At 35.7% G+C, this 18,360-nt stretch overlaps 1 protein-coding gene across 2 annotated transcripts in view; it reads left to right on the forward strand.

The window, feature by feature from the left end:
• Positions 1–18,360, forward strand: part of LOC123675837 (fatty acyl-CoA reductase wat-like) — a 36,067-nt gene that overhangs the window by 1,713 nt on the left and 15,994 nt on the right. Inside the window, exons 1-3 of one of the 2 annotated variants that reach the window (XM_045611379.1) lie at positions 7,915–8,063; positions 16,181–16,400; positions 16,506–16,754. In XM_045611379.1, the coding sequence (XP_045467335.1) occupies positions 16,209–16,400; positions 16,506–16,754 (441 nt within the window). In that variant the 5' untranslated portion in view covers positions 7,915–8,063; positions 16,181–16,208. Of the gene's footprint in view, positions 1–7,914; positions 8,064–16,180; positions 16,401–16,505; positions 16,755–18,360 lie in introns of those variants that run through there. The other variant, XM_045611380.1, reaches the window with a different exon arrangement.

The following is an 18,360-nucleotide window of genomic DNA, read 5'->3' on the forward strand; positions in this document are numbered from 1 at the left end:
CAATTCTGTAGCGAAGATTAATAAAAATTCGATAAACCAATAAATATAAGCAACACTAAAAAGTATGACTATACAAGAAACACCCTGTATCTCGAAAACAAAGCGTTTGCGGGCTCATGTTTTCATTCTTGAAACTTCGTTATCAAACCTCTTTTTCTCACATTACAGATATGAGTAAACGTTGTTGTAAAAAAAATATTTCTTCCTCGGCATTGCTCGTTGCGAGGCGTATACATGAAAACCTTTTTTCTTTTTTTTTTGTTGAAGCAGGGGGAATCCATTTACAGACGAACCTTATCCAAAGGAACAAGTGTGAGGGTCCTGGCGCATCAAGAGCGAGAATACTCACTAAACCTAACCTGCTGCTTCTTAGGTTTCGGGCATAAAGCCTATAAACCATTTATCTCTTGGTCGGATAAATTTCTACTTGCACACTATTGTGCTGGGTTATTCGGGAGTCCTTTTTATTCGGATTGTTTCTTCAATTTGATGTGTTTCCTTGAGTTTCCTATATATTTAGGTCATCGCTTCGCAATTGATCCCTGGGTCTTTTGCGGTATGTTCTCATTCTTCTTGCATCTTCGGCAGGGTCGTAATCAATTAATCTTCTCAATTCTTCGTTGGGGTGTTCTATCAATTTTTCGAATATTCTTCGGATTTTTTCTTCATGAAGTCAGTTATTCTGTCCCATTTTAGGTCTCTGTGGATTTGGATGTTTCTAACAAACCAAGGGGCATCTATTGCCCATCTTAGATATTTATGTTCCGTTGATTGAATTCTCTTGATGTGGTTCTTTGCCGCGTATCCCCAAGCCACAGAGCCGTACATGAGTTGGGGTCTGGCAACGGCTTTAATTATCCTGAGTTTGGTGTTTATGTCCATTCGGCTTCTTCTTCCGATGATTGGGTATAGACGGTTCATCGCTTTGTTGGTTTTATCCACCGCATACTTAACATGTTGTTTCCACGTTAGTCCCGTATCCATGATCACACCTAGGTATTTTGCTTTTTTTTGCCATTCAACTTCGTTGCCATCAATTGATAATTTTTCCTCCATTTGTAATCTTCTCTTTTGTACTAGGATAGCTTGGCTTTTCTGTCCATTTATTTCAATCTTCTATTTAATGCACCATTTGGTAATTTCATCTGCTGCTTCTTGTAATCTTTGGTGTATGATATTTGCTCTTCTGTGTTTGACTGCTATTCCTGTGTCATCCGCATAAAGGGCAAGCAAATTTCTCGGATTCCTTGGTATATCATGGATGTATATATTATACAGAAGAGGTCCTAATACTGAGCCTTGTGGGACTCCTGCTTCTAAGTGTCTCAGCGTTGATTTTTCATCTTCTAACTCACCGTAGAAATTTCTATCCCTCAAGTAATTTCTGATGATTTGGCACATCTTAATTGAGTATCCTACTGTTCTCATCTTATAGGCTAGTCCTTCCTGCCATACTCTGTCAAATGCTCCTGTAACATCTAGTAATAACAGTCCAGTAGCTTGTTTGTTTTGAAAGCCTTGGGTGATATACTCTGTTAGTCGGAGAAGTTGTTGTTCAGTTGAATGTTTATCTCTGAATCCGAATTGTTCTATTGGTAGAATATTCAGATTTTCGGTTTCTTCTTTGAGTCTCTTGGCAACTACGCTTTTTATTATCTTTCCTAGGGCTGGTAAAATACTAATCAGCCTGTAGTTTTGCGGGAATTTTCTATTCTTTCCAGGTTTATTGAATACAATCACTTCGGCTGTTTTCCATCTGTTTGGAAAATGTTCTGTTCTCATTACTGCGTTGGCGATGTTAGATATTGCAGCTATTTCTTTTTTGGGCAAATTCTTCAGCATAGTGTTTGTGATTTTATCTTTTCCTGGTGCTTCCCTATTTTTCAGTTTCCTGATTAATTCTTTGATTTCTGTAGAAGAGGTTGGACTCGTCATTGTCTTTTCTAGTAGTGTCTTCATTTCTTCTTCATGTTCTTCTATTATTTCTTCGAGTTCTTCATTATCGTCGTCTTCTCTATAATTAATCCTAGATTCCCTTTCAATTGTATCGGCTAAGGCATTTGCTTTGTCGTAATTTGTATACGCCATTCCATTCATACCATGGAGTGGTGGTATTACTGTGTTTTCTTGCCTAAGATGTTTTTGCATTTTCCATGCGGAATGATCCATTGTGTTTAATTCGCTTATTTTCTTATTTCATCTATTTCTTCTCAGTTCATCGAGTGCATTTTTCAAAATTTGACTATGTTTGTTCAGTTTTAGCCTGTCTTCGTTCGTTTTGTAGATTCTATAGTTTTTCCTTAGTCTTCGGTTGATTTTTATTAACTCTTTTATTTCTCTAGGGTTCCTTCCTTCTTTGTGACTCAGTGTTGGTTTGATTACCCTCTTCGTGCTGTCCTCATATGCCTTCAGTATGTGTTCTTCTAATATATAGGAACAGAATCTTATGATGAAAAATTGCAAACGAGAGATTATACGAACTGGAAGAAATTCAGTAACAATTTGAAATTGGGAATAACGAAAATACCAAAGATTGACACGCCAGAAGATTCTGTTCCTAGAATAAATTCGATAGGGTTATGATCAGAAGTTCCATCCTCTATGGTTCTCAGTGTGAAATCCTGTCTCACATTTTTCATTAATACTATGTCAATCACATCCGATAGCCCTGTACCTTTTGGGAGGTATGTCGGTGTTTCAGGTCCGATTACAATTGCTTCATGTTTATCAGCATATTTTTTCAATTTCTTTCCATTCGGGTTCTCGACTCTGCTATTCCATTCAGGTGGTTTGCAATTCAGGTCTCCTTTAAGAATCCTCGGGTGTTGTCCTTCTAATAGACTGTGCATTTTCTTCAAGTAATTGTACATCTGGCGGTTTATAAGTTGAGATTATACTTATTTCTTCTTTGTCCATTTTCAGATTGACCATTATTATTTCTATTAACATATCAGGGTTGGCTCTTTCGACGTTATGGTAGATGCCTCTCTTGACAATCAATGCCACGCCACCTCCGTCTACCGTGTCCGGTCTATCATTTCTATGTACCACGTAATTTTGATACAATATTTTATCCTTTGATGTTAGCCTTGTTTCTTGCAAGGCAATTATATCAGGATCTTCTTCTGCTATCAGTTCTTCTTATTCGGTTTTTCGCGATTTCACGCCGTTTATGTTCCATGACACTATCTTGATATTTTTCCTTTGTTTCGTAAGATTCATTAATTCGTTTTACCAAATAAATTGTTCATTTTCGAATCTATTACGGATTCAAATTTCCTCATTATTGTACTGAATAGTTTTTCGGTGATTTCATCTAATTCATCGACACACTCTTTCTGTTCCGCTCTCTTTTTTGCGGGCTGAGTCGTTCTAGCAAGTTTCTTTTCAACGGGTTGCTTTTCAACGGGATTCTTTTCAACTGTTTCATTCTTGTTTGTGGTTTTTTGTTCTTTTTCTGTCGATTTTTCCTTTGTTGGAGATATTTTAGTTTTTGTCCTTTTCTTCGTCACGAGCTTGAATTCGCTACAACCTTTGTAACTTGGGTGTCCAGTTTCGCCACATAATGCACATGTAGCATTTCTTTCTACGTCCTTCCTGGTTAGAGTGCACTCTTGGCTGCTGAGATCTCCTGAGCATTTCACGCATCTCCATGGAAAAGTGCACTTATTCTGTGCATGTCCATATCTCTGGCATCGATGGCATTGCCCAGGTCCTTCTGTCTTCTTTTTTGGTTCTACTACAATACAAAGATTGTAAAGCTTCATGACATGAAAACCGAGTTGTGATCTTTCGAATTATTCTGTCTGGCGTTCCAATTTTTTTTTCTCTTGATATTATTGGCACCCCTGCAGACCTTGCGCCTGTGGCAAATGCCACCTTTGCCACGCCCTAGATACGGCACTGCAAGTTGGTGTTGGTATATATTTTTCAAAGAAAGAAAATATTTTGAATTCAATTAGTGTGATGTCCCTGAATTCAATATCTCAAAAACTTTATAGATAATAATAAAAACACTCCCGAAAGTAGAAAAGTTATTTGAATACAAGTGTGATTTGATATATGGGAATCCAGGTTCTATAACGTTAAAACATAGTGGAATGCTTTCACATTTCAAGAAAATCCAATGAAGAGATATATATCTATTCATTTAAAAGTCGCTCATTGAAGATCAATAAAATATGTTTATTCCTTTTCACCGAATACTTCCATAATTGTTGCGTTCTTGATGGACACCTGATGTTTGCAAAATTCTATCAAATAACTCCAAGCGTGCTATTTTATCCAATGATTTACGGATCATTCTAATCCTTGATAAATTTGAATAGTGTATCTAAGTGCATGGAATGGCAATATCATAAGACAGAAATAACATTTTAGAATACATTTAGTTTATGATGGAATTTAACATTGCAGTTTGTAACTCTCAAAATGAGAACCAATTTGTCAGCCGGGGTGTAGAATACTTTAATAAGACACTATTAAAACTGTTCATGACATGAATTTTGAAATTCTATTGTATTCTCTTATTTTCTTTATGAAGTTTCGAATTCTAAGGAAATTTTTGAGTTTAGTCTCCTGAATACATAAATCATCATCATCATCACCATAAAGCTTATCCCGTCCACTGCTGAAAGAAAGCCTCCCTTAACTCTAGCCATCTTTTTCGGTTTTGTGCTGTCTGAATCCAGTTTCCAGTTAGTCTTTTTTTATCGTCTATCCATCGACTAGGAGGTCATCCTCTACTTCTATATGCCTCATGTCTAGGTCTCCATTCCACAAGTCTGTTCGTCCACCTGCCATCACTCATTCTCGCCACATGTCCAGTGCAGCTCCACTTGAGCTGTAGGATAGCCTCAACTGCGTATCTTACTCCTGTTCGGTTCTTTATAATGGTTTGGTTAGGTTTATCATTATGATTTGGTTAGGTAACCTATCTCTGTGGGTAACTCCCAGCATTGACTTTTCCATTCTCCGTCGCATCACTTGTATTCTGCAGATATTCCTTTTCGTTAATGTAAGTGTATCCCCCCCCCCCCCAAAATGAAACCACTAAACACTCAATATGTTTTTCAAGCAAATATCATACGAATTGGTCCCATCAAAAAACCTGAAGCCCATAATGGCGACCCCCCAAAATTTAAGGCTAGGACCGCCCTTCTTTTTCTTCTTCTTTCGGTGCCGTGTCTGTCTTCAGGCGTGGGCTTCATGACAACTTGACTGAAGTGGTTTCTGTCTTTTACTGCTTGAAATAGTTGTTCAACTCCCAGTCCAGTCCAATTTCTAATGTTCCGCAACCACGAAATCTTCTTGCGGCCTATTCATCTTCTGCCCTCTACCTTCCCCTGTATAATCAATCGGAGTAAATTTTTAAGCCTTCTACCCATGATGTCTCAAACATGCTCTATGGGCGAAAGATCGGGAGATCTGGGCGGCCATGACAAAAGATTTACATAGGTCGCTTCGAAAAAGTTTAAACTCTGGCAACATGAGGTCAGGCATTATCTTGCTGAAATATTGGATTCTCGAGCCGGTTAAGGTAAGGGAAAACATATGGCTCCACTATTTCTTGAAGGTAACGTAGCACTGTCATGTTACCTCGAATAAAGACTAAAGGTGATCTACTTGCATATGCAATAGCGTCCCATACCATAACGACTACTGTCCGGTGTACATGACATGACGCCCAACATCAAACTGAGGTTCACTTCACGTATTTCTCTCCGACGTCGTCTAACCCTTCTTCGGCCATCGTGTGCACCCAAGGATAATTGAGATTCATCAGAAAAGACGAGCAGATGCCATTTCACATTCCAATGTTGACGTTCTCTGCACCACTGTATTCATTGCCGGCGATGCTCAACCGTCACAGGTAACACTAGATAGGGTCGATAATGCTGCAGTCCAAAAGACCTTATCCGACGGTCAACCGTTCGGACAGTTACGGGATGGCCTTGCTCTCCTGACCACTGATCAGCCAAAGATCGAATTGTCGCAAATCGGTCTCTAATATAAGTCTTTGGCGTCGATCTTGAACTCCATTTGTGCCCCTTCGACGTCCGGTGTCTACTCTTCTTCGATTGTGGGCATTATCAAACCACGCTTGATAACATCTAATAACAATAGTTGGATTTCTGTTCGTACGGTTAGCGATTTCTCGAAATGACAACCCCGCTCTAATAATTCGACCTCTTTCAAATTCACTTAGCTGGCGATAAATTCTGCGACACGTGCTCTAGGTATTTTAACAACAACTGAATATCGACTTTGGATCTCCTCGAACAGCTAGTTTGTTGTCAAATTTAAAAAACTTGCAAAAACGACAACAATATTTATTCTCTCCAGTTTCCAGGTATCATATATATTACTACGGTTGGAAATTGTGTCATGCGAACACAACGTTGTTTTTAAATTTGTTCTTGGGTGTACCATATAAGTACGATATATAACTTTAGTATATCCAAAGTCACTTGAACTAGTCCATAAAAACGCTTGTCCAGATGTTCCTTTGAAGTGGATACCGCGATCCGCTAAATACCAGGATTTATTCAACAATATTGTTAGGCAATGAATTCACTGGTCTCCAAGGAATTTCTGGAAACTTGGACAACCCTTGTATAATCGAAATATTCTGGCTTCCTCCAAGTGACTTTGGATATACGATACCAGGCTTGAATAAAATCGAAGCGCCGTCGTAAAAATTATCCTAATATCATTTTTGTTATTAAATGTTTAGTGTTTTTTGTACAACATGAGTCCTCCCCAGAAGAAGCTTTCAGAAACTAGTAAGTAATGAATTTTTAATTACACTTTTTTTGATGTCATTCATGTTAAGGTTTAAGGAACAGGTGTAGAGTATTTGTGTAATGAAATATTAGATATTGTACCGATTCCAGGGTCATTTTGTCAGAGTATCATGGGTGAAACTTTGAATGTTTATTCGGATAATATTTTGTAGATAGAAATTTTTTTGATTAAGTTTTTCGTTTTGCTCTTTGTTATGGTAAGGGCATAGGCGGAACTATAAAACATACTTTTTAGATATTTAGATAATATTTTGTAGATAGAAATTTTTTTGCTTTAGTCTTCGTTTTGCTCTTTGTTATGGTAAGGGCATAGGCGGAACTATAAAACATACTTTTTAGGTTGGCTCTTGAAGGTTAGAGTTAAATTAAGATTGTATTTCTAAAGTTGTTCACTTGAATCCAAAGATGTTATCAACATTTATTGTTTCTGCTTGAGGGAAAGTAAATACCATGCATTTTTTTTTATTTTAGAGCAGTACCTCAGACAACCTGAACTAGAGGGAATTGTCTTGAAATAAACTGAAACGAATCGGATCTAGATGACGATGTCCTGGCTGATTACGACGAGGACGAAGACGAGGCAGTTTTGTATTTCACGAAAATTTGTGCTTTTAAGAAGGAATTGCTTCTATGTTTTGTAATTATAATCTAAGGCATTTTTTCTGTTTGTTCAAAAAAGCAGTCTTCAACCTATTTTGAATTAAATCAATTAATCAACGTTAATTTTTTTGGTGGTTTTTCACAACTGAAACAAATCCTTAGCAAATTTGTAGGACTCCGAATCCAAAGTTGGGAATAAGGAAGTTTAGTAACAAAAAATGTTTATATGAAAAAACCTTCACGATTTTTTTCTCCAAATTCTATCTTTTACTGCTTGATATACTATGTTTTACCAAAAAAAATTTAAATCTAAAATTCAAACAGCTCCTTCTGGCTGTTGCAGTTTCTTTGTCAGTTAATATATTTATATTGAAAAACCTTCAGCAACTAGACTCAAATAACTTTTATAATCCAATGGATAATTTAAAAACGGTGGGAGACATTAGGGAAATGACTTGATGTACACCAGTCTGAGTGGAAAAACTTCTGCGATGGCGCAGGTAGATCAGTCTTATGTATATGTTCTTTAAGAATTGGACGCACGTGTGAAACTTGTCAGTTAAGCCGTAACTCGTGAAGAAAACTTTTGTGATTTTGTGTTTGTTTGCCATTTCATTTCGGATTTCGATTTTGGAGCTGACCGTCTAGAATTGTTGAGTATGTTTTTTTCATTTGAAATTCAAATTTTCATTTTGAATAATCTACGTAGCTAGATTTCGTAAATGAGCGGGTCAGTACTATTCGAATCAATTGTTATGTGGTTCCATTTGAACGCTTTGAAATATTCGGCAGAACGGAATCGTTTAGGATATTAACCCAACTTTATACAGGATGGGCCAAAAATGTGCACCGAGCTTTCTGGGGATGATAGTTCATTGAAAAATAAATAGAGTTTGATGAATGAACTTATGGCCGAAAATGCATATCAAGATTAAAAACATTTCTCCGCATAACTTCTAAGCGGTGATAGTCACCAGATTAAAATTTCGTGCAGATAAATGTATGTTGTTGAAATACATACGCTTCTATTCCATGGCCCGCTCGTTCACCTGAACTTAATCCACTATATTCCTAGATCTGTGGTTTCATGAAATCTAGAGTTTATGAAATTAAAAATATTGAGGAGAGGGGGGCAACAAGAGTAGTATTCACTTTTGGCCACCTTTTATTTTCGAGTTATGAGCGGAAATTGGAAAAACTTCGATATAGAAAAAAAATATATCACCGCTAATCCTGATATCGTATGGTTTAATCAATATAAATTATAGAAAATGGTCAAAAACCTTTTTTCATCAAAAAGTCGCAATATTTCTATTTCTACTTCAACTGTTGATGTGCGTCATTCTGAAGACTAAAAATAATCTTCTGATGCATTCATCTAATTACAACTGTATCAATTGAACAATTGAAGTCGATCCTTTGAATCCTTTCACAGTTATAGTGAGTTATAAAAAATCATGAAAAATATCTAGATTTCAGTTTTGTAGAATTCAGTAGAAAGCATTGAAACTCGCATTGAAATAATGAGATTGACGGAAGTAGGCTTCTCTTGTTTAGGAAGCTCTTTTTTTCTGTGCTCATCAGCAGTAGAAACCATAGAAATATTGGTATTAAAAAGGTTTTTGACCATTTTCTATTATTTATGTTGATACAATCCATACGATGTTATATATTTTTGAAATTAGTGAAAATTAAGCATTCAAAAAATGGCACAAAAATTTAGTGTTCCTATTCAAAAAAACATAACTTTGGGTCATAGCTCCGTAATTCCTTCTAAAAAGACAACCACGCCACTGTATTCTACGTAAAAAAGTGTATGTATAACGTTTCAATTTCAGAGCTCTATGATCATTATCAGCGGAGATATTATTTGTTTTCGATATCGCCATTTTTCCAATTGTCGCTTTTACCCTCATTCCCAACTTTGGATTGGGATTCCTACAAATTTTCCATGGATTTGTATCAGTTGTTTAAAAAAAAAAAAATGAAAAACTTTTTCAAAAAGTAAGGTGCATGTGCTGGTATGCTTGGTCAGTCTAGCAGTTATCCATTTGATATTATAAGAACAACAGATACTTAAGGAAAGTATCCAACAATAATGGCAACAAGTTTATACATGCATAGAACGGAAGGTCTATGGAGAGCTTTGTACAAAGGGCTTTGAATTGGATTGAAGGACCTATTGCTGTAGGAATAAGCTATGCAGATTATGACAATACTAAAGATTCATTACGTAAGCTTTTTATTCAGAAACAATAATGAGAAGAAAAATTATCAGTTGAGAGACCAGAATGAGTTAACACAACAAAATTATATATGATATTCTAGAACTGAAAACCCACCAAAAAAAATTAACGTTGGTAAATTTATTTTATTCAAAATATGTTAAATATTGCTTTTTTGAGAAAACAAAAAAAAAATACCTCAGATTATACAAAACATAGAAGCAATTCCTTCCTAAAAGTACAAATTTTCGTAAAATACAAAACTGCCTCGTCCTTGTCCTCGCTGGAATCAGCCAGGACATCGTCATCTAGATCCGATTCGTCCAAGTTCCACATGCACTTGAATAAAAAAAATGCATGGTATTTACCTCAAGCAGTAACAATAAATATTGATAACGTGTTTGGATTCAAGTAAACAACTTTAGAAATACAACTTTAATTTAACTCTAAACTTCAATAGCCACCGTAAAAAGTGTGTTATATAGTTCTCCCTATTGCCTTTACCATAGCAAAAAACAAAATGAAAAACTAAATCAAAAAAATATCTATCCACATAATATTATCTAACTAAACCATTACACCCACAGTATCACCCATGATACTCCGACAAAATGACCCTGGTATCGGTACAATATCTAATTTTTCATTACACAAATACTTTACACTTGTTCCTAAGCCTTAACATGACTGACATCAATTAAAATGTAATTCAAAAATTCATTACATACTAGATTTTGAAAGCTTCTTCTGGAGAGGACTCAACATGAGTCGGTACAATACATTTATGAACAAAAATGATATTAGGATAATTTTTATGACGGCGCGGCGCTTCGATTATATTCAAGCCTGGTGGTAATATATCGTACTTATATGGTACACACAAGAACAAGTTTAAAAACAACTGAGTGCTCGCATGAAACAATTTCCAACCGTAGTAACATATATGATACCTGGGAACTGAGGAGGATAACGCGAAAACAAAAGACTGTGGCCAATAATGAATACTACTGTTGCTAGTTTCTCAGAAAAAGAGAACGATAATGTGGTATCAGATGTTGTCTATCTTCATCTTCTCTGGTTCAAAAGGTGTAGTGCTAAAACATCGAAATTTGCCCACCCTATACATTTTAATCTTAGACCGGCCTCAAAACCCAATAAACCCAATAAGCATTTCGTCAACGCAAACTCTTGTTCCTACTGTGTTCTGACAGTTCGAAATTCGATGAAAATCCACGAAATGGAGGCCGTTGGCTCATTTTTTAGTCGTTCAGCTCGATCCTGAACGTTGTCAAAACGCAATAATACAAAATTGTTAGCGTCCGTTCCCAAGACATAACGCAACGGAAAATGTCACGCCCTGTACTATCGGATGCGAATAACCAGAAGATTTGAAAAATGAATTGTAAATATAATAATACATAAAAAACATTCAGTTCAAAGTTCAATTAAGTCTAAGTCCTTCAGGTACGTTTGTAATTATTTAGTAGTTTTGCTAGCTTTCTGTTTGTATGAAAATAATATACTGTGCAACAAGTAGGGAAAGTCCAACTTTTCGCGAGTGTGGTAGTTTGTGGCACAAGACTGAAAGGCGAGAAACACACGAGCAAGAAAAGGACTTTCTCCACATGTTGAACACTATACTTTTCCTATAACTGCACAAATTTCAATAATTCAAGTAATGAGCAATACATAGTTTTTAAATTGAGTAAGCTATGAAGAATACGCTGCTTTTCATAGCAGTTGTTGGAAAAGACTTTTAAGCACTATGCTGTCCGAACAAAAACATCTCCTTAGTAAAGGTGACGCGTTTCTGACAATATTTTCTGAAGAATCACGTAATCCTGACGAAAAACAGATATTGTATTAAGAAATTCGGCTTCTTTGTGATGGTTTGCTAGACCATTCATACCGGGTTTTCCCGTAAAATCTTTTTTCTCGGATTGACAGCAAATATTAATTTTGCAGACACATATCAATTAGCAAAGTATTACTTTTTCTGCCTAGACAGTAAAGTGTGGACTTTCTTGCCTAGGCAGCAAAATTATTATTCCTAATGGAAATGAAACATTTCCATAAGTTGTCAAACTATAATTATTATCATGGAAATATAGATTTCTGTAGCAACCAACCACTGTGTTCAATTAAGTCACTGTACCTATTGCAAAAATTTGAGCAACGGTGCCGCTGGGGTCGGAAGGGCATCACCAAGTCCGTAGTCAAAAGTTAAGCGCCCTGCTGAAAAAGCATCAATAACAACATGACCACTCTCTCCCTCTCATTCACTGATTTCCTGCGATCTCCTTGATGTCATCTCACCATCTCTTAAGTGGTCTCCCAATGCTTCTTTTACTTATGCGTGGTCTCCATTGAGTTATTTTCAATGTCCATCTATTCGGATTCTTGCGTGCAACATGACCAGCCCACTGCCACTTCAACTTTGCTATTTGCTCTGTGATATCGTTTACTTTTGTCCTCTCCCGAATTATTTTGTTGGAGATTTCATCTTTCAGAGTTACGCCCATCATAGCATGTTAGGTCATAGTTTCTAGCCCGTATGTTGCGACAGGTAGTATGCAACTATCATATGCTCTTCTCTTAAGAGCCATAGGGACTTTACTGTTTTTAAGAATACTACTAAGCCTACCGAAAGACATCCAAGTTAGGCTTACTCTTCTCTTCACTTCATGACCACCCCTTGTTTATAATTTGTTCAGTAATGCTTCGAAAACTAATTTGGATTACAAACATGTGTTTCGCTGAAAACATTAGGCATTTAACAGTCACTAGTTTCACATGCAAAATCGTAGGAATTTTACATAATATGTTGAATGGGTAAACATCAGCTTCCCAATATTTCGAAAGCGAAGGTATGTTGTTTTTCATATTTGTGAAAAACTTTGTGATTTGATCCCTTATTCAATTAGGTAATTGGGAATTATGTTTGTATTGGTGGGGCTGCCATGTGTTACGATTTTTATTGCAGGAAATGTTGACAAACGCAGCGAAACGGAACAACTTTATGTTGTTTTTAAGAATCAAGGATGAAATATGAAAAGGCGGTCAGCAAACTGGGCCGAATTTGCGCCCCTCAAATAGAGGCGCCTGAAACGGTCGCTTCACTGTTTCATCCCTAACGCCTAAGATAGATAGATAATGAGGGCCGGCTTTTCCATATGCGAATGAATAAATTTAGCGCAGGTTTTATTCGTACCTACTTAAAACCTGCGCTTGTGAAAAAACAGGCCCTCAGGCTGAAATAAAAATGAATGAATATCTCAAAGCGTTTCGTGTTTGAACTGGTATTGAAGAAAAAGTTACGTCTATTCGAAGGAGTACTCATTGCTCAATGTGATGCTGACAAAATAAACCAGGTATAAATTAGACTTGTAAACAGGTCCAAGAGAGGAAAAGCCATAATGGCGCAAGGTGGCCATTCAATGGATAATAAATAAATTACTGAATTTCAATTGACTTTTTCAGTACCTTTTAAATTGTTTTGATTACCTACCGCTATTACTACTAGAATTAAAAAATTATAATATAATTAATATTCCACAATATAATTGTTTCTTTAATTAATTCAATGAATACTGAATTGAAAAATATTCCTTCAAAATAACTAAACATTATTTTGAATCACAATAAATCGAGAACAATTACATCGCAGCGATCTCAATCAAAAATATATTTATTTTTCACACAAAATGTTAAATGAATCGATTATCCCTCTGGAAAACATGGTACGGTACGGATAAGTAAAAAAAAAGTTATAACATATCAAATAGACAAGACATGTAGCTGGCGCCATCCCCATAAAAGAGACAATCTAATATCAAAATTGATTTTGGCCAAAGTGATTTCTCTCGTCTGAAGATTTATGCTATAAAAACAACGAACGTTACTGAATTGTTCAAAGATGCACCACCTACTGGAAGGCCAATTGTCGATATTATCGATAAAATAATGGACATTGTTCAGTCCTGTTTCGATTGCTCAAGAGCTAAAGATTGCACAAAATACCGTTTGGAACGCTTTTTGCGAAAGGCTGGTCTCAAAAAGAAGCTAGATGTATGGGTACTACACAAGTTACCGCAAAAAAACCTCTTGGACCGAATTTCCATCTGCGAATCACAATAAAATCACCCTATTTTCGAAATGGGGATCACTTACGATAACGTCAAGCGAAAACGGCCGTGGTAAAAACGCGGTGAGTAGTAGGACATGGCCAGGAAGGTTTTGCTGTATGTTTTGTGGGATCATCAATGAATTATGTACTATGAGCTACTCCCCTAACACACAAATGTTAACTCGAAACTGTACTGTCAACAATTGGACCGTCTGAAGGAAGCAATCGTCCAGAATCGGCCAATAGAAGAGGAATTGTGTTCCATGAAGACAACGCAAGGCCATATACATCAATAATGACTCGCCAGAGGTTCTTATGCATTCACCTTAAAGTCCAGACCCGTCACCAAAAGATTATCATCCCTTCCTGTCCATAACGGAAATTTTGTTGGTGAAAAATTCGCTTCAACAAAGGCTTGTCAAAATGAACTGTTTCAATTTTTTTCCGATAGGGACGAGGACTTCTATGAGAGAGGCATACACAGACCTTCCAAATGGCAACCAGTTATCGAACATATATGACCTAAAGCGGATCATTCTAATTATGGTAATCAAAGCCTTGTTTTTCATGCAAAAATAATAGATTTCTTTTTACTATACCTTATACTTAGTTGTGCCTGAGTTTTCCCATGAAATAAATCTTATTTATGGAATACATATGTCAAATTGTTTGAACTTGTTTTTGTACTACAGACAATTTGAAAACTGAATATGATATGTTTTACTAAAATTCATCTTTCTATTAAAAATATGCAGTCATTTCGAACTCCCTAAGAGAACATGAGATCGGCAGTCCATAACTCAAAATTATTTTTTATAAATTAATGAGTTTACCTTTCAAATCAGGTTCAAGACCCTATTCCTACAAAAAAAACAAACATTTTTTGGAAATAAATAAAGCTATTTGGAAACTTTCAAGAAAAATCATATTCAACACGAGTCTGAAACGACCAATTTTAATTACCTTTTCGAAGGTTCCACATAAATTCCAAGTTCTCCATCGCAAGAACAGTTATTATATTATGTTGACTAATAAACACGTAGATTTTATGATATATCACTTGGAACGCAACTATTATAATATTTTCTATAATTTCAGAAATATGCTTGAATATTGTTTTATAGTATCTGATAAAATAGTTGGTTACATCCTTATACGCAGATATTCGAGAGATGGCTCAATAGCTTGTGTTAAGTTAGTATAGTTATTTATAATACAAGTGCAGAAGGCATTGATATTCTTCCACGAGTTCAAAATTCAAAAACGAGCCACGAAGTGGCGAGTTTTGGAATGAACGAGTGGTAGAATGAGCCTTCTGTACGAGTATTATACATTATTTTCTCTAATTCATTGCATTTTCATTGAAACTAATGAAATATTTCCATAAATATATTTTAGTGATTTTCGCATTGAAAAATGTTGGTTGGCAGAACTGATTTCTTTAAGGCAAATTGATGAATTGACAGATAAAGCCGTGGCGGAAAGTTCGGAGTACCAACATAGAATAATAAAATATAACCATGAAAACCGTGCGTTTCTGATATATTCTCGCACGATTTTGTTCTACAAGATGTGGAAGAATGAACGGAATAACCACAGAATTAGAGAAACTATATACCGAACGAATATATGAGACTTTATTTTCTCTCAATTAATTGATAACCAACAACCATCAATTTCCAACTAACTTCGATAACTATATTACATTATGACATTCTATAATAATATCACATCTCCTCTCAAGTCATTTTTAACATTTTTTCGATTTTTGAAGTCAAAGTTCCCCAAGGATCGGTGATCGGACGCGGACCGCTGCTGTTCAACTTATATAGGGTGTTTTTTTTCGAGGTAGATAACTTTAAGTTGGCATTACTGTTCGAGATGGGGACCGATTTAACAGCTGTCAAGTGATTTATTCTCAAATTGGTTTGGCAATTCATTATGAATAGACTCACGCCTGAACAACGCTTGCCAATAGTGCAATTTTATTTCGAAAATAATGGTTCTGTGCGGAATACGTATCGCGCACTACGTCCATTTTATTTTATTTAGCGATGAAGCTCACTTCTGGTTGAATGGCTACGTCAACAAACAAAACTGCTGCATTTGGAGTGAAGCTAATCCTCAAGTGTATGTCGAAACACTTACATCCAGAAAAACTGACTGTTTGGTGCGCTTTATGGGCTGGTGGAATCATTAGTCCGTACTTCTTCAAAAACGATGATGGCCAGAACGTTACAGTCAATGGTGATCGGTATAGAGCCATGATTTATAAGGTCCTGTCAATATAATTGAGTCTCAACGACGAATTCTGGTGTGATTCACCAGAATGTGAAAATCACATTCGACTTCAATTTTACACTGAATTATAGTAAATTTTTGAAAATCATGACTTCACTTCTAATTAATGAAAACACTTTCAGATATTTTTTTCCTAACCTCACCTCCGAGATGACAACTTCGCAGATTTTAGAATTCTACGAAAACACCAACGTATTTATCACAGGTGGTACTGGTTTCCTCGGGAAGTTACTGATAGAAAAACTGCTCAGGAGTACATCAGTCTCTACATTGTATTTATTAGTTAGACCCAAGAAGAGCAAAGATATCGCCACAAGGATAACAAATATATTCGAAGATGTGGTAGGTAAATAATCATAAAAATCAATTATTAGAGGTATTCACAGAAATCATTATAATTAGAACCTTCTGAATACTAAACAATTATGTTTGTTGTTGCGATTTCAGATTTTTGAAAAATTACACAAGGAATGTCCAAAATTTATGAATAGAATCGTGACTATCCACGGAGATATATCTCTGCCTGATTTAGGAATATCGAAGACGGACAGACAGATGTTGGTAGAAAAGGTTAACATCATTTTCCATGTCGCCGCCACAATGAGATTTGACGAAAACCTTAAAATTGCATATTGCGTCAACGTTAAAGGAGCTCAGGGAGTTCTCAATCTCGGAAAGAATATGAAATACCTCAAGGTAAGTAAAGTGGAAGAATGATTCAAATTGATTCGTACCTTAAGGACTAAGGAAAGTTTTAACTAATTGAATTAATTCATTACTATCGCCATACTAGTATATCGCAAAAATTGAGATTCAAATGATAAACGGCGACTAATTTTGCAAAATAATTTTTATCTACCTGCATCATCTTCCTTGTTTCGTGAACCATTTAGAATTAATAATATTAATGAAACTCTTATGGCCTTAACGAACAGGAAATTATATCCGAATTTCTTCCTTCAACCCCGAATCATTGCACCTTATCATCTACTGGGTAGCTTTCTTATTGCTGGGTTTGAAACTAAGAACTCGATATTAGCAATTAACCCAGAAGAAATAACATAATAAACCACATTAACAAAGAAGGCAAAGTACATAACATCCGATCAGATATCAGAAAAACTCACTATCAAGAAAAGTTAAAAAAATATGAATATAATTATGGATCGCCACCATTATTATAAATACGTTCTTCTTATCCAAATAACGGAAATTTGGACACATTGATCCAAAAATCTAAAACCATCAATACATATGCTTGTTCACTCCTAACGCAACAATCAACGCAAAATGAGAACTTTGAGGACATAATAATAATAATAATAATAATCCTTTATTCATGCTTATATCTTACGATTTACATTCGTCATCTTTACAAATTTGCTGTTACCTATATTTGCTTAGCAAAGAATTCTTCCAATGAATAAAAAGTATTATCAATGAGATATTTCTTAATGGTAAAACGGAATTGTTCCTTTTGGTTTCTCATTGATTGAGGCAACTTGTTATACAGTTTATATGCCCAGAAGTTCGGACCATTTTTTGTTTTTGATAATCTGAAGAATTCATTTCTGACATCCATGCGTGCTCTGGTGTTATAATTGTGAACATCTGCATTTAGCAGTTGAGTGTGGCTTTCATGAATATAATTCAGACATTCGTAAATAAACACACATGGAACAGTCATAATTTCAAATTTTTTAAAGGAAATTCTACAATTCGCCTGATAGTGTAAATTATCCATAATACGGATAACTTTTTTCTGCAGTGAAAAAATTTTTCCTGCATGTGTGGTGTGACCCCATACTAAAATAACATACTTCATTAAAGAGTGACACAGAGCATGGTAGGCTGTCAGCAATGTTTCAATCGAGACTTTAAGTGCTAGAGTACGGATAACAAAAATATTTTTGCTCAGTTTTTTAGAGAGTTCCTCACAATGAACATCCCAAGTGAGCTTAGGGTCCAAATGTAATCCTAAAAATTTTACATATTCTTTCAAGTTCTCATCTATAGATCTTAATGAACCAACTGAAATATTAGTTTTTTCTTGATTCTGCACAATTGATTCGAATTGAACCAATTTTTTGCACTCGACTGTACCCCACGCGAGTCCTCTAGCAGTTGATTGAGCACCGGTCCACTCAGAAGGAGTGAAGCGTCATCCGCGAATAAAACACATTTTACTGTGGTTGGTAGACATGATGGAAAGTCATTTATATGAATTAAAAACAAGATCGGTCCTAGAACCGAACCTTGAGGTACTCCTAATGTGATATTCTTCAAAGTTGACTCCTTTCCA

This window comes from Harmonia axyridis, chromosome 3, assembly GCF_914767665.1.
Source record: "Harmonia axyridis chromosome 3, icHarAxyr1.1, whole genome shotgun sequence".
Lineage (NCBI taxonomy): Eukaryota > Metazoa > Arthropoda > Insecta > Coleoptera > Coccinellidae > Harmonia > Harmonia axyridis.